Source organism: Condylura cristata, unplaced genomic scaffold, assembly GCF_000260355.1.
Source record: "Condylura cristata isolate star-nosed mole 26May11 unplaced genomic scaffold, ConCri1.0 scaffold00024, whole genome shotgun sequence".
Taxonomy (NCBI): Eukaryota; Metazoa; Chordata; class Mammalia; order Eulipotyphla; family Talpidae; genus Condylura; species Condylura cristata.
Genome location: NW_004567125.1, coordinates 14,490,809 through 14,509,045, shown reverse-complemented (window position 1 = coordinate 14,509,045; position 18,237 = coordinate 14,490,809). Strand labels below are relative to the sequence as shown.

Sequence of the window (18,237 nt, the reverse complement as noted above, 5' to 3'; positions counted from 1 at the left end):
GCGCGACTTCATCTTTAGTGGGGGCACGGAAGGCCCGAAAAGCCCATTTTAACTGCGGGCCTCCTTAAGCGGAGTGAAAGAGGATTGGAGCCGGTGCAGCTTCACTTTCCCTTTTCCAACATGGCCTCGAGGGCAGGAAGGAGAAGTTAGATGTCCGTGCTGGGCCCCGCCCACGCTGCATGCCGGCCAGTCGCCGTGGGCAGCTCCCGTTGCGCAAGCGCGCTGCCGCTAGGCTTGGCGGGGTCGACTAGGTGAGGCAATCTTTTTGGCACCTGTTGCCATGACTCCTCCTTACTCTCGCGGCGGGAGGGCTGGAGGGTGGGCCCGGGGCGGGGCGTCGCAGAGCCTCCGCCCCTCAACCCTCTCCCTCCTCCCGCCACCACCCCCGGGCCCTTGGGCGGTTCGCAGGGGGCAGGCTGAGCCGCGGGAAGGGCACCCTAAGGGAGAGGAGGACGCGAGGCGCTGTCGCTGGGGAAAGTGACGAGCTGCTCTTCGTTGTCAACCAGGGACAAGGACACGGCCACTCTCCCAACTCGGGTGTCCACGAACTCTCCTCTCGAAGATGTCAGCAGCCGGCGCCCGAGGCCTCAGGGCCACCTACCACCGGGTTCTAGATAAAGTGGAGCTCCTGCTACCAGAGAAATTCAGGCCTTTGTACAACCACCCGGCAGGTAATAGACCCGGACCGGTTCCCACCGACACCTTCCGTTCCCCCCACCACCCTCCTTCCTTTTAAATAGAGCTTTAGCGATCGGTTGACAACTCTACCGCTGGAGGCATCACGCACAGACCCAGCCTTTTCCCCTTTGAGTCGCCTAAACGCTCATCCTCTCTGCTTTTCACTTGCTAAAATACAGCATCTCTCATCAACCCGTGATTCAGGAGTCAGCGCCCTATGCGACCTTTGTTGCACCCTATCCCTTATGCACTACTCAACATGGGTCCAACCTCTGGGCTTGATTTTTCACCATTCTGTGGCCACGAAAGGGTCTGGTCCCCTAGGAAACCCTCCTTTTCCCCTCTTGCCCTCCCGGAGTGGTGGTGTGTTGATGCACCGAGAGCTGAGCTAGATAGGTGCCTGGTGCATTGAGGGTTTGAAGTAAAGGTCACACTTCTGTCAGCGCCGCCGCTATAAACCTGCAGATGTGCTACCGGTTTCAGAATCTCTGGCAGTCCGCCGTTCACAGGTCTAGTCTGTATCTTAACTCTACTCTTACATATGAAATTACAGAACAGCTCTCTTCACTTTTTCATGTGGCCAGCCTTGGAGTTCATCCAGCTCTGCCTCTTAACTATAGGTGTGACCTTGGGAGAAATTCTAAATCTCTTCGCTTCTGTAAAATGTGGTCCATGTGAAGAATTAAGGATAACTTGCATGCTTGATTCTTTGTAGATGCTCAGTAAATGTTAGTGCTCTCTTTGTCCTACTGAAAACAATGCTTTTATGACTTAAAAAAATAATTCTTTAAGAAACCTGAAGAGCTTAAAGATCTAGAATTCAGTTACTGCTTTATAAAAATGGGCTCTAATACTTACTTAACTGAGATTTCTTTCAAGCCTGATTTAGCAAAAGAGAAATTTGTTATAAATTGAAAGACTGAAGTGCAACCCAAAAAGTGATTAATCAGTCTACATTGTCAAATAGATCTCTGCTGGTAGTGTCATTAGGAAGGTTGGTTGCCTCGCTCCCCACTTAACTAACTGTGAAGCAGCTCTCTGAAGTCTGAACCCATTCCTAAATCTGATTCAAATGGAAATCTGAAAATGGAATAGAATGGACTGTCTTTTGAGATTGTACTTGAGTATGATATAATTTACTGCACTATCGTGCCCCTTATAAAACTGATCTCTGGTGACAGGTTTTTGACAGATATTTATTTAGTTTACCTTTTAATTCAACACTCAATTTTTTTGGAGTTGTATTTTATGGCAACGTTTTTCAGGAGGGAGGAGGGTTGGGCAGTGCTGCAATGAGCTGAAATTTAGAGTTAGCTGAATCCTGTGAAGTCAACTCTGACCTTCTTAAGTTTTGTGTTTGATCTATAGTATAAGGGCAGATAGAAGAGTACATTTAAACTATGCTATTGCAAAAGGTGATGGTGGTTTTACAGTGATCTTTTCCATGCCCTTGGCTTTACCATCTATAATTACTGCTTATATTCAACTTTCACAATAAAGGAGTTACCTTGCATTCCAACTGGATATTCTTGGAATAGTTATTTTAAGTCATTTTTCAGTTTAGGGGAAGGGATGTAGGCTTGAAGCCAAAGAGAACTAAGGTCAAGACTTGGCAGACTGATCTTAACCTTAAATCTCCTAAGCCTTAATTAGTCACTCTATAAGTGGAGATAATTGTCATCATTTAAAGCTTGTTTTGAAAATTAAATGATATAACGTCTGTAAAACATGTAGCAGAGTGTTTTTATCAAGACTCTCAACAGAAAGTTTAGTTCCCTTCCATGTAAGCTTTTAGTCAATATGCAGAGTAAGAACACCTATCACTACAAAGTTATTTGTGATTAAAAAGTTGTAGGCACACACAGATATAGAAATGGAGAAGCATGAAGATGTAACTGTTAATTTACTAATATTGAATAAAATCTGAGGAAACAGTGGTTATTCCAAGAGTACCCAGAGAGAATATTCAAGGATTTATATAGTGTTTTTCATTAAAGTATATTATTGGATTGTGATTTAAACAATGAACGTAATAGAGATTTTTACAGTGATGTTTAAGACCAGGATTTTAATCATTACATATTCTACATTGATAATTATAATTTTTGAGATTTAATTTTATCACTGACAAGTACGTCTAGACAGGTAACAAGAACATGTCTTCATATAGATGGCATATTATTGTATTAAAGTAATGTGTGTACTATAGTTAGACCTCTGACCTTTATCATCCAGTTATTTAGGTGTTCTTCACACATGATCTACCTCTGTAAAATGCTAAGTGGGTACACGAGCAAGTCCAATTCTTGTAAGGGATACGACTCCACACCCCTACCGCCACCAACTTCCTGACTATAAAAATATATGGCTCCATATTAACCAGCTGCAGAGCCTGCACTCTAGGTATTTGTCAGAGAAATAACCTTGAAGTCATGCTACCTAATGTTTACTTAAAAGCTTAGTTGGATAAAAACATTCTTAGCAGAGGCGTGTCATTCCTTTCTATTTATGAGTTCCAAACTGAGGTTAATCATCCTAAGGTGTACACAAAATTAGACATTGCAATGAAGGGAGAAAACAGTTGAACTTCTATTAATGTTTGCTATTATTTAATCTTTTTAATGTTCCGTGTGTTTACCTTTTAATATAAAAATGTTAATGAAGCTGTATAAATCAAGTATATCTATATCAGAATATATACATACACACTGAATTTTGTGGCATCTGTGTATATAATTATGTACATATATAGTTTATTAAAATATATATGGCATTTTTTTAAAAAAAGATTGATTATGCATACAGAAGTGGGATATAGGCCAGAGTTGGTGAAAGACTTCACCAGAGACAGGGTAGGTAGCAGAATAGGCAAATCAACAAAGTACACTGCTGAGGGGAGCAGCTGGGAGACAGGCGAGATCTACTGGACCATGTGGCTCACCCCCGAGGCTGGGGATCCAACTTGCACTGAAGTGGCTGCGGCTAGCTTGCCTCCTAACCTGTTGGCCACCAGGGAGGGCCTGCATTTTTTTTTTTTTTTTAACTGGTAGGGGTATGTGTTCCAAAGAAGTTCAGAACTCTAAGGAATCTAAAAACTATTCTAGGAGATGATCAAAACTACAAATTTCCAATTATAAGATAAATAATTTTGGAGGATGCAGTGTACAACATGATGACTATAGTTAGAATATTGTTTTGTTTTGTATATGTGAAAGCTTCTAAGAGAGGTCTTAAAAGTTCTCATCACAAGAAAAAAGATTATTGGGCCCTGCCTGGTGGCGCAACGGGTTAGGACGCAGCATTGTAAGCTAGCTGCAGCTGCTTCAGCTCTAGTTAGATCCCTGGCTCCAGAGGTGGCCCACATGGCACTGCAAACCTAGACTGTTTCACCCTGCTGCTCCCCACTCTGTCTCTGGTGAATCGTCTCACTGCCCCTGAACCTCTGGCCTGTACCCCAGTTCTGTATGCATAAATAAATAAGTCTTAAAAAAATTGTTACTAAGCTAATATGTTTTATGTCAGCTATAGCCAAACAATTTATTTTTAATAAAGTAATAAAAATATAAATAAAACTGTCTTTTGGTTAAGTCAGACTACAAATAAGAAACTTTATGTTTTACTCTGGGACATAATGAATACCTCACTTGGGTGTTTGTAATGCGTGTATGTTTGCATGTGTTTAAAGTAATTTATTGTGTTCCAATAAGAAAATCTTTCTCTAGATAAAGAAGAGCACCTAAAATAAATGACATACTTTTAGAGGCTGTAATAGTGCATTATATTAAATTCCTCTTGGATAAGGAAGTTAGGAAGTAAATTTGTGTCATTTTATCAACAGATTTATCAAGATTCATCAAGGCATCTGGATTTGTTAATTCATTTCAAAATGTATTTCTGTTACATATTTGATTATGACATTCCCTTGTAGAATTTCTCAAATTTTGAAAATGTGAAAGCTTGAACTTTTAATAATACTTTCAAAATAAGACAAATCTGTAACAATCCTCCAATAAATAGATATTTATTTTTTGAATACTTGTTTAATATCTCTTAGTTTTATGTTTTCAGACTTCTTTGTTTTATGTTTTCAGACTTTACTTCTTTGTCATTTCTCATGAGAGTTGTTGGCAATGTGCATATAACCTGAAAGCATAACTTTCAGAAATCATCAAAGATGTGTTTCTTTTCCTCATTTTTTTAAACCATTAAAATACTTTTATTTAAATTGTCAACATTTGAGACCTTTTTCAACTTTCAAGAAAAAAAAATTAAAATATGTTAATTGTTAATTAATTCTTTGTTTAAAACACTGTACTTTTATATCTGACAGGGGCTTATTTCCCCCACCTGGAACTCCAAATTAAATTTCTTGAGGTGATCTTTATAGCTATCTTCTCAGCAGTTCAAACTGTCTACCTATCAGGTTTTTCCTTTGGTTATAATAAATGTTATCCAGATACTTTGTTTTTATTTCTGCTTATCTTAATTTTAAGATATTATAATCACTTCAGGTATCATAATTATTTAATGACTTCATTTTTATTGCTCTTTTAAGAATAGCTATGTGATTATCTATAGAGCATAAACTTGTTCCCCCCTATAAAAAGATTTAATGTAACATTGTGCTATCACTGTGTGATACCTAGTTCCAAATGCTTTGTTTTTAGAAATGTTGAAATCGATCAAAATATTTCCTCATCAGGAAAACAGCCTCTGTACCTAAACTGATATCTGTCCAAATGTATTTGATTTATCTATTCTTAATGCAGGAAATGATTAGCTCAGATAAAGTGGAAGGGTGAATTAAAGTAAGTTCCCTTTAAACTGTTTTATTAACCCATTGTATGATCGTGGGCATTGGTAGCCATTTTTTCTTTTTTTTTCTTTAACTGAAAAAGCACTACTTTTTTGCATTTATTGCTGTCCAACTCTTATTTGTGTCACTTGGCCACATCCTTTTATAGAGCAGTAAAATCAGAAATTTAAAATGTCTTGCAATTTATATTTGTTACTGTTATTTTTAACTTCAGTACTTAGCAGTTGTTATATTCACTTAGAGTTTGTGTTTAAACTTATTTAAAAACTAAATTATGTATACCTTTCTTGGGCTAGTTTCTAGTAATTTAATTCATATTTGAAGTTTGCTTGGTTTGGTTAGGGAAGAAGAGGCAGTTAATATTTCAAAACTATCACTTTTCTCTAGACAGTTGAGTAGATTAGCCACCAGACAAGCCTACTGAAAAACTTGACTGTTCATAAAGAAAGCAGGACCCTACAGGTACTGCTCAAGAAGCAATTTGTGGGAGGTGACAAAAAGGAACATCACTTTTGAAGCAGTAACAGAGTAGTCTGCTGAGTTCAGAGCAAGAGCTAAAACAATGTGCTGACTTACCCTTGGGGGGTGGTGATGCCAAACTTTATGTAAGAATAAAAAATAGATTTAGCAATGAATACTGAGATGACCAGAGGCTTTGTGTGAGGGAAAAAAAATGAACCACGTGATGATAGAATCTCAAAGGCTCAAGCTAAGTAAAATAGACAAGGCATTTGAAAAAATTTAATTATTGGGAGTGGCAGACCTCACCTGACCCTCCTGCTGCTCCCCTTAACAGTGTATTCAGTAGATCTGCCTGTTCTGCTCCCTACTCTGTCTCTGGTGACTCCTCTCATCCACCATGTCTCTGGCCTGTACCCCAGTTCTTGTACACATAAATAAATAAATCTTTTTAAAAATTGAATTATTAGACCAGTGAATTTAATAGCATCAGGAATCAAATATGCATTGGGCTGAGAGTAGAGTAAAAGTCTATTGGAACCCTGATGCAAAGGGAAACCATTTTCCCTGGAAAAGAGTAAATAGCAAAATCTAGCCTCGAGAATGAAGCAATGTTAAGGCAAATCTAGGTCAGACCTAAAGTTTTAGTATCTTTGATTAGCATCTGAACTGGACAAGGTTAAATCTAAATCGGCTGTAATCACACATACTTGTTATTTACAAGGAAAATTAAAAACAACACTTATCTTTAATACCTTGCCTAGTTACAGGGACAGATACATAAATAGATCATGTAGTTATTAAGTGCAGAAAACAGTAGAATATGCAGGCAGCAATGGAAGTTCAGAGACAGTGCACTTACTCTGACCTAGAGATGTTGAGGAAGGCTTCTTTAAGAAGATGAAGCCTAAGGTAAGTTTTTGAAGGATATTAGAAATTAAATAAAGAAAAGGCAGGTTTTTAGGCTAGAACAACATGGACTAAGACTTAAAGACATAAAAAGCATGAAACTCATATATTTGCCTACTTTGTCAGCCCTCCTAAGCTGGGGTTTCTTAACTCTGCACTGTTGACATTTGGGGGGCTGGACAGTTGTTTGTTATGGAGGATTGTCCTGTGCTCTGTCGGATGTTTAATGGCAAGCCTGGCCTCTGTCCAGGAGATGTCAGTAATAGTAGCAGCCCTGCCACGCAGTTATGGCAGCTAAAAATTTCTCATTCAGCAGATGTTGTGGCGTAAATTCACCCCTGGTTGTGAACCAGTAATCTGGGCTTAATTTAACTAAATGAGGATTCAAATTTTATATTCTGAAACTTAGTGCCTTAATTTCAGTTTTCTATATCTTTAGTTGCTTATAAACAATTTCCTTTGGATTTCCAGTCTAGTCTTAACCAAAGAAAATGGTTTCCATATCTTATTGTTAAAGATATGGAAGAGGAGGTGATCATTTGTAGCTAGAGTTGTAGGTATAATGGTGGCTGTGATTAGAACAATATGATGTTTAGGAGCAAGATAAAAGATAAGGACAATAACTCAAACATTAAATAGAGATCCATTTTTACTCAACTCAATTATAAGATCAAATTTAGAATTTTTAAGCAAAACCAATTGTCTTGCTTCTCCCTGCAGCCATTTCCATACTGTCTCTAGATTCCTTCTACAACTTAAAATATGGACAGCCTGAAGATATGTTGGAAAACAGCAACATAACTATCACATATATGGGAGAAAATGAAATTTAGCATAATTACTGTTTTGGCTCACAAGGGAAGATAGGGATTGTGACATGATCTTATAGTGTTTGAAGAATTAGTAGTCTGAAGATGGTATCCAGAAACTTTGAAGATTGAGGAGATAAGACTTAGATTGCAGGACTTTAGTATTAGGTGGAAATATTCTACGAAATCATCAAACTTAATTAAAAACACGTAAAAGTATAAGCCAGACATGAATAGTCAGGCTGATGAAAATAACTTAAGATGTTAAAGAATTTTTCTGCTGTTTGCATAGGTGTGTACACATATATGTATATATACATATAAAGTCTATAAACTACACTTAATATATACTGCTTCCAACTGTGCTAACTCTCCTTTTTGTTTAACATCTATTAGGTGGTAGTGGTACAAGTATGAATACTATTTAGCCACTAGCCCAAGAAAGTTATAATCTTGATAGGTAAGTAGATACATAATTAACCAACGTAGAATATTTAAAGTACATTGGTAGATTTTAAACCCCATTTGTTAAAAACACACTGAGTTAATGAATTTTAACTGTAAGGACAATGTGAATTAATGGGGAGAGTTAAAAAAAAATACCAGAAATAAATTGTGAAAGAATAGTCTGAAATATATAACTGCCATCAATTAATTATGTTAAAGACACAATAGTTTATACTCTGTGACACTTTCCCAGAACTACTACTAAGCAAAAGTTGCCATTTTTACATTTTTCAGTTTCTCCTCTTAATGTAAAAACTGACCAACTTATTTTTAGTAGTAAGTGAGCCAGACATTGCCTAAAAAGGAATTATCACTGGGTTCATTTTCACTGTGGGTTGATAGTACAGCCTTAGAATGAAAATAGTGTGCATTTTATGAAAGTTTTTTAGAATTTAAAGTTTCTCTAAAATACTTTTATCCAACCTTCAGATATGATTTTACTTATACAGCCTACCTGTTCTTGAGTCATTAAAAAAAGAACACTGCATTTTATTTCTCAATATATCCCCAGAGGCTGGTAGACTGTAAAAATGCAGTAATTATTATGGACGTATGAATGAATGATCTTGTCTACAGTAAATTAGTTCCATAACTACAACTGGGTGTTTTTTCAAGTTAATCTTCCTTTGTTTCCAAATCACAGGTTAAAGTCAGTTTGATCTTTAAAATGTTATTTCTACACATGTGGAATAAAAATAATCCTACTTATTAATGACAGTGAGTGCTCACTTGCTGGGGTGTCATGTATGGAAAAATGAATCTTTACCTACTAGTGCTAGTTGTAAAATAGTAATTGGGAATAAGTTAAGAGAAGAAAATATGATATACTTGCATAATAATGTGTTTATGATCCAAAAAGACAAATTGTTTTATTCTTATAAAGTAAAATACAGCACCAAAGAGCAATAGTCATGAATATATAATAGAATATTTTAAACTTGCTAGTAGATCACTGTTGTCTTATATAAATAACTTATATAAATAAAGTTTGTCTTAAGATATAAATGTATTTTGTTTACCTAGTGGGTGAGAATATAATCATCACTTTAAGTGTTCTGATTATATTGAATTTAGCATAAACAGAATGTTTCTTTTTCTCATTGTATTCCCTTGAAGTTTAAAAGATATGGATGATTTGGAAGAGTTAAACATTTTGAGTGGAGGTATGTAGTTAAAGAGCACTAATTTAAGAGTTAGAAGACACAGGGTCCAGTCATAATTCTGCTGCTTCCTAGTTGTGTGACTTGAGTAGTCAAAAAACTTTCTGAGCTCACTGGTGAAATGAAGGATTTAGATTTGATGACCTCTGAATTTCCTTCCAATTTAGAAATATGCTTCTCAAATTTGGGGTTATCTCAAAAGCCAGACTTTCCTCTGGTACTTTTAAACACTTAAGGTAACATTTTTCAGAAAGCAGACATGTGCCAGTATAACTCCTGCTATTGAGGCACTTTCAAAACTAGGAGCTTTTCTTTTTCTCATATGAACTTGAAAGTTAGGTTCATTAATTTTATACTAGAACATATGGAATTTTTACAAGAGCTAGGAAGCATATGTAATAAATATTAATTGAATTAGTGAATATGTAAATATCTATGGTAGCTTGACCATAAAAATTCTATAATTTGTAATTTTCCCAACTTGAAGGTTATTCAGTAGTGATCTAATACTAACTTACAAATTTAAAAGTGGTTTCCAACACCATTTCTGTTGTACTTTTGCTATTTTTAACAGGTACCAATATAATTGACAAGATCAAAACAGCTTGTTTGAAAGATTGTTACCCTATTGACTCTAAAAGTTAAATACAAAGAAATAGAAAGTACCATAAAAATAATTAGAACTAGATTGATAAGTTTGGAAATTTTTGAAATACAGTGATAACTTAAAAGACATGTGTGGAGTAGTAAGTAAAACCTTAATTTTTCTTTTTAAATTTCAGGTCCCAGAACAGTTTTTTTCTGGGCTCCAGTTATGAAATGGGTAAGTCTTAAAGCTTTACAGGAGTTATAGAAAAAAGTGTTCTTTAGTAGAAATGTATTTGAAGTAACTTTTATGAAGAATGTACTTTTAAATATCCTTGGCATGCATGCCTCTAAATGATTTCATGCAAGTGTTTTCAGATGTATCTTTAGCTTTTCCTTATATAAGATGTTCTCTGAGAACATACTTGTTATCAAAAATCTCACAGTTGTGGGCTCTAGGAACATAAAGCTTTCATTCTAAAACTTTGTGACTAAGTTGTTTAAAAAAGAAAACCAAATTAACTTTTATTGTGAATGTGAGAGCTGAAGATACTAACACTAAAATAGAGGCAAGGTAAGTTAGTCATAAAAAATAAAGTTTAACCGATGGTACATGTAACATTTGGTAAATGACAATTAAGGACTTCTGACACCAAGACCAACACTTTTACTGTATGCCAGTTTTGCATTTCTAATGTTCTCACTTAGCTGGCAAGAAGTAATTGTGGTGGCTGTCTTGTAGCAAGTCATTGATTTTATTTTGACAATTCCAGTTTGGCTTATAGTTGTGCATCTCAAAGTGCAGCTCTTAGATCTGCAGCACTTATGCTACCCTCGGCCATGTTAGAAATGCAAAATTTTAGGCCCCGTCACAGCTTAACTCATCTGAAACTAAGAAAATGAAGTTCAGTAACTTGAATTTATATATATTGATAGATATAGATAGATATCTAGATATAAAAAATATATATATATGCAATCAATTCCTTATATATATAAGGAAATCATTAAGAAAGTTAGCACCTAATGTTGGCTACAACATTAACACAGTAGAAAATGTGCCAGTTGCTAATTGGAATAGTGACAGCATACTGAAGTCAAGTCTTAACATGCCATGTTTCAAAGGATGGAAAGTCCCCTGTAAAGATGGCAATGTTAGTAGAACCATACTGCTTGAGGGTCTGGATTGCATTGTACCACCAGCTCATCCAACTGACAAGCCCTTGCCCATCCCAGATATCTACAAAACTGATGGTATTGGTACAATCACAGTGGACTAAGTTGATGCTGGTGTTCTCAAACCCAGCATAGTAGTCACCTTTACTCCAGTCACATGACATCTGAAGTAAGTTATGTTGAAATGTACCCTGAAGCTTTGAATGAAACTCTTGGTAGTGGCAAGGTGAACCTTGGTATCAAGAAGATATCTGTCAGTAATGTTCACCTTGGCAGTATGACTGGTGATAGTAATAGTGACCTACCAGTGGAAGGAGCCCAGGTGATTATTCTGGCCATTCTGGCCAGATCACTGCTGAATATGCACCTGTGCTGGGTTGTCACACAACTCAGATTACTTGAAGGTTTGCTGAGCTGAAGAAGATTGTTGTTCTGAGAAAAAGAAGCTGGAAGATGACACCAAATTCATGAAACTTGATGTTGCCACTGTTGGTCTCTGGCAAACCCATGTGTGTTGAGGATTTCTGCGACATTACTCCTCTTGGCCATTTTGTTGTTTGTGACATGAGACAGATGGTTGCTCTGCTTATCATCAAAGCAGACAGGAAGGCAACTGGAGCTAGCAAGGTCTCCATGTCTCTCCCCGGAAAACTCAGAAGCGTCAATGACTAGTCCCAGTGATTAGCCCCTTACGATATCCTCTCCCCAGTCTTACTCAGTTGTGAAAGAACTGTATCAGAACCATGTTTCTCAGTTGGCCTCTAAATCATAGTAAAAGATTGGTTAATGATAATAATGCATCATAAAATGTTCAGAAGGAAAGGAGAGTGTTTTATGAACCATTCCATTTGTGGCTATTGTACGTGTCAGCTTTTAAGTTATTTTTAAAATCAGTACTTTTAATGAGAATAACTTGGCAAAAATTCTGTCACTTATTTTAAGATCCATTAAAGTAAATTTTAATGACAAAATTTCAAACTATACTTCTTCAGACATTTAACTATGGTAGAGTCTCTTGTTAAGTACTTTAGTTGAAACGAAGTAATCCTAAAAGTCAAAGTAGATAATTCTAAAAATCAATCCTTACATATCTTAAATATTTTAACTTAAAACTGTAAATTCATCAGCCAATCATCCATTGCTAGGCTGAAGATTTTGTGTTGATATAAAATTTTGAGTTCTGTATATTCCATCTTAGATAAATTATATTATAGTATGTACTGTATAATTTTCAGTTTAGTTTTCTTTAAAGCAGAGTAATTCATAGACATTTTTATGGGTATTAAAACAGAAATCTGCTAGATTTTTATGGCTTCTCCCTCCCCAATCTATTTTATAGCAGTTATATATTCAGTCTTTCCAAAGCATTCACTTGCCACAAAAGCAACAACCATTTCTTTGTTTTTATTTTATTTTTACCTTATAGTTCGTTAAATTATGTTAACTGAATTAACAAGTATAAACAGGTTTGTGGACAGTGACTTGATAAAAATGTTATTCAACTGCTGGGATCAAAAATGCATGAGTATATAGAGGATAACCCACTAGCCATGAGCAATTGGCCATGGGCATCTATTAGCTTATTTATAGGTGAGTGGAAAACACTGGCCAATTTAGGGAATCTATGTATACAGGTCAGTTAAAGGAGATTGTGTTCATTGTCTTTTTGTGTAAACTAGTCTGTTAAACTGTTGAAATCTGTACCATTTGATAGAGTTCATCTGTTTTCACTTCTTACAAATTAGTACAACTATTTCAAGATTATTTGATAGCTATTTGCTTTTATAGCTGAAACTACTTATAAATTAATTTCATTATTTAAAACTGAGGGTTTTGCTCTCTCTACACATTTTGGAATTGCTGAAATATAACCCACAGTCTTTATAGATCTATTCAACAAGCCACAATGGAATAATTAATATATGTTGACCCAGTAGAATAATAATTAGGAGTAAGTCCCTGTCTCCCCCTATACAATGGCAGTATTCCACCCAGCAACAGAAGTAGAACAAATTGAAATAGAAAATATACATTGGAATCTAGATGGAGAGTGTAGGAAGAATGATTGGGAAGCATTTAGAAAGAAAAGCCACAGGACTCTGGGTACATATTCACAAAAATAATACTAGCATTAATCATTATTTACCTCTCGTTTTACTCATGTATTTAATCATTTGCCCCTTTTTAAAACCAGAATCATTCCTTTCTTGAACTGTTGACTTCATTCAAAACCATTGGACTTACTATAAATTTGTGTATAAATTCATAATTATATTGTTCTGTTTAGGAGTGAAACCTTTTGGTTGTTTGTATTTTCTATGCAAGAGGCATCTTTTAGAAACTCAGTAAAACCTGAAAATTATTTCTTAAGAACAAATTTTCTAATAGCCTTTTTAGGATTTGCTTTAAAATACCTAAAGAAAGGGCCCTCCCTGGTAGCGCAGCCGGTTAAAGCACAGCACTGGGAATCTAAAGCCGCCTCCGCATGAGTTCGATTCCCGCCTGCCCCGGAGGTGACCACATGGCGTGGCAGACCTCTCCTAACACACCCGCTGCTCCCCTCAGCAGTGTACTGCGTTGATCTGCCTGTTCTGTTCCCCACTCTGTCTCTGGTGAAGCCTCTCACCGCCTCTGAGCCTCTGGCCTGTACCCCAGTTCTGTATGCACAAATAAATAAATCTTTAAAAAAAATACCTAAAGAAAAAAGGAGAAGAGGGAAAGTTAAAATATGGAAAAATCTCAATAACTGATGACTCTGTGGTAGATATGTAAGGGTTTTTTGTGTTGGTCTCCCTTTGTGCAGGTTTGGATTTTCCATTAGAAGTGATTTTATTACATAGTCTTATCTCTGCAATAAAACAGCATAACTAATATTCTAGTGAAGGTTCATTACTGAATTTTTTGAATTAAGGCGGTATTAGGTTTTAGTGGAGTGATTCAATAAAAGATGCTAGAAACAGCAAAAAAGAAATGACCTAATATACTTTGACTGTAAAGAAAATGGTCTCACTAAGAAACTATAATTATAATAGCTTTTCTGATACTTACACTTAAAAAAATAACATTGACAAAAACATGAAGATGGAATCATACAAATACCTTAAATATTTTTCAGGCATATTCCACAAATGATCCTAATATATGTAAAAATGATATAAATTCATATTTAAAAGTAAGAAGTATTTTGTGTGTATAACTTACTTCCAAATACATGAGAATGCTTAATGTGGTTATAAAATATAAACTAATTTAAAAATTCCTAAGCTCATCATAGCAGTTTGTCATAATAAACATTTTCTTTATGCATAGATACTAATACTATAGCTCCTGTCGTGTAGAAATCTCTGAATTATTTTGTGCTCTACTTAAGTTAAAAACCATTACTCCCTCACTCATGATGCTTCCCCCATCCCCTTTGTATGTGTTAATGTGTACTTCCAGGGGTTAGTGTGTGCCGGATTGGCTGACATGGCCAGACCTGCAGAAAAACTCAGCACAGCTCAATCTGCTGTTTTGATGGCTACAGGTAAATTAAATGAGTATCTTCCATGTTCCTTATAGGAAATTCAATATTTTTGTTTTATTTTACATCCTTTTTTAAAAATAGTTTAATTTTTGAAATATATACACTCACAAAGGAATTAACAGTATTGCCTATAGGAACTGAATAGATTATAAAAACAGATATGGAAGAGGTTTACCCTGAGTAATTATGGTATTTGCATGGGTATTCATTTTTCAAGTTTGCCATGAACATATTTTTCTAAGTAAGGGGGAAAATTACAGTTAATATTCATTTATTTTACTTAGAAAATTCCCCTTTGATGTGAAAACTGAGTATTTTATTTTGTGTAACACTATTAAAGACTCAGATGATAGTATTGTTTCTTTATCCCACAATATTGTCATAGTCCTACTTAAAATTATTCTACTTAGAATAATTAAATAAATATTATCATCAATTTATGTAATAAGATACTGCAGCAGTAATGCTTTTTTTAAAAAAATGTATGATTTGTTTCAACAGGGTTAATTTGGTCAAGATACTCTCTTGTAATTATTCCAAAAAATTGGAGTCTGTTTGCTGTTAATTTCTTTGTTGGGGCAGCAGGAGCCTCTCAGCTTGTTCGTATTTGGAGGTAAGTCTCTACTAAAAAGATGGAAACAAAGAAATCTGCCTCAGAAACCACCTAGATCACAGTACTTTATTTTTTGTTTTAATTAAAGATTCACATGTAGTACTAAAATTGAGATGTACCTGAAGCAAAGCTTTAACTTCTCTAAAAAATTCTGTGGCTTTATTAGTTTTAAGCAGAATGTTACCTAAGGCTTTAAATCTAAGTGTATGTGTAATGTGGAATTGTTTTAACTAAGGTGGCATGTAAAATTTATGATTTATTAAATAGATTTTTACAGGTACCTTTTACCACTCACTTTCAGTTTCATGTAATAAAGTGGGGCTTAATTGTATGGTCACATAGTACTGGAAGTGTTACTGAGAGGAAGGCGCTGGTTTCCTTGGCAGGTGTTCCGTGTCACTGTTTATTCAGTAGTTACAGTGACTGGTTAGCACGTCACACTTAGCCCTCATCTTAGAGGAAGGATCTGGTTTTGCTTGAACTATAGAACCTTCTTAAATTATAAAACAATTACATAAACAACAGCTTTTATTTTTAACTTATAAATAACTGAGTGATCTCAATGATGAAATAGGAAATCCTGAGTTCTAATTTGCCTTCCTTTCAGAAGGCAATCTGATATGCAGAGTACAGTATAGTTTAATGCCATTGTCTTTGCTAGTAGTACTAGTCATTTTATAGTTTAATCCTTAATAACTTAATCCTTCCATAATCACCTAGCACATAATGAATGGGAAAATAACTCATTCTACAGTATGCTAGCAACCATTGTTAGGATTTACTTAAAATAAACTTTTATTTGTATATGATTTTTATTTAGAGTATTTTCTTTTACAGAATTATATTTTTTTAAAGATTTATTTATTTATTCATATAGAGCTGGGGTACAGGCCAGAGATGCGGAGGGTGAGAGGATTCACCAGAGACAGGGTGGGGTGCAGAACAGGCAGATCGAGGAAGTACACTGCTGAGAGGAGCAGCGGGCGGGTCAGGAGAGGTCTGCCTCGCCATGTGGATCTCCTCCGGAGCAGGCGGGAATTGAACTCATGCGGTAGTGGCTTAAGCTTCTTAGTGCTGTGCTTTAACCCGCTTTGCCACCAGGGAGGGCCCTACAGAATTATATTTTAACCTTCTATTAATTTATGACAGTAGAGCTAAGAGAACACCAAGTGCCACATACTAAGCTATTATTTCTAATATCAGAAATTCAGATATAGTTTGACAAAAGGATTTTTGTACCTTTTGGTTACAATAGAGACTGGGAGATTTGTTTAGAAGTATGAATGTTAGATTATGTAGGGCATTTAGGAAAACACTATCAACTATTTGAATTCATGGCCTTTTGAGACATCTAGAAGGTAGGCCTTATGGAATAAATTCCTTCTTGTGCTTATACTGTTCTCCACATATAAGCTGGGAAGAGTAGTAGATGAAACACGGGGTGTTGTATTAGGGAGAGACTCTGACTTTGACTAATTTTTCTCTGGATTAATGAGAAATAAACTTCAATTTACACTGCAGTAAACTTGTAAGTGCTTATAATTTGTTAACCCAATAGTTGGCCTGCATCACAGAAGTATATTTATTTTCAGTGATGATAGACAAAATTCCATTTCCAATTGATTTTGTTCTCAGGAAAAATGTTTTGTGAGTATGAAATAAAAAGTTCTAAATGACCATATTTTACTAAATTTTACATATCTGTTCACATGGTAGCTGTACACTTATATAGTTTAGGAGTGAAAATATTTATTAAAATAAGGCTTTCTACAGGAAAATATCATGTAAGTTGGAACCAAACGCAAATAAATACATTGTTCACTTTTCTTTCTGCCTGTTTCTTTAAGCCTCTGAAGAGATATTTACTAGTACCATCTCTATTGAGAAAGATGAGATGGATTATGCGCCCCATTCCCTTCTTTTTATAAATTTATCTGTTGCATTTCACGATTATTTTTCTTTCTGTCTCCTTTATAGATATAACCAAGAGCTGAAAGCTAAGGCAAACAAATGAAAACGTTCCTGATCACCTGAATAATCTAGATGTGGACATAGCCTCTGGGACCTACTTTGACTTATTATTTGGTTGTTGATGCTAACTGTGCTAACATTGGGAAGGTATAAAAATAATCTATCTGTAATTGGTAACTATACTTGACTCAGTGAACAGAAAAATAAAGCAAACTTTTAATAACAATGCCTCTTTACATAAGTCTTAAAATTACATATTAGTAATTTTTTTATTAGCCTATAAGTCATCATTGCTATACATACCCCTGGTCAACCCTGCTCTACTCAACCAAAGTATGTATATGTAAGAGCACACATTCAAATGAGGTGAAAGGTTAAATGGTCTGTTGTACAGAAGGATGGTAGTAGCTAAAAGTAAAATGAAATAAAGCTGAAGAGAGTGAGAAAGTACAGTCAGTGGCTTGCAAGATGACTTCACACTATTATAAAATATTTTTTGAAATGAATCTAGGTAGGGTTTTTTTTTTGCATATTATATGGCTTTATAGCTGCAGAGCAGCAAAGGACTACAACATTTTTAAATTAGTTTCAGTAGTTGATCTAATGTGACAGAAGAGCTATAGAGTCAAGCACGCCTGAATTTAAATTCAACCTTATCCTTTATAATCGATGACTTTGGGCAAGTTAAAATGCCTAGCAAAGTATGTATGCGACATGCCAGCTTTTTATAAATGTTCATAACCTTTATTCCCATTTGAGAAGAGAATTAGCTTAGCTTACTCTAAACTAGTAATAGTCACTGACCTATTTGATTTGCATTTCAATCTGGAGTACTGAGTTGTCTTCTACAATTGCTGAGTCAGTCCTGTGGGTTGGAACTATAGTAAAAGGAATAAGCAAAACAAGTAACCTCTACATTTGAGGAAGCAAGTAACAAAAGAGCTTTGGAATAATCTACTGTAAGTGTTCAAAATGGGAAGTTAACAATTGAAAACTTTGCACTTTATCCTCTTTATTGCAATTCCTCT

General features: G+C 35.4%; 1 protein-coding gene across 1 annotated transcript; it reads left to right on the top strand.

The window, feature by feature from the left end:
* The first annotated feature begins 359 nt into the window (after nucleotides 1–359).
* On the top strand, nucleotides 360–17,435 carry MPC2 (mitochondrial pyruvate carrier 2). The gene is made up of 5 exons (XM_004688451.2): nucleotides 360–671; nucleotides 10,121–10,161; nucleotides 14,541–14,625; nucleotides 15,127–15,238; nucleotides 17,216–17,435. The coding sequence occupies exons 1-5, from the start codon at nucleotides 563–565 to the stop codon at nucleotides 17,250–17,252; spliced, it is 384 nt and encodes a 127-aa protein (XP_004688508.1). The 5' UTR covers nucleotides 360–562; the 3' UTR covers nucleotides 17,253–17,435.
* Nucleotides 17,436–18,237: the final 802 nt, after the last annotated feature.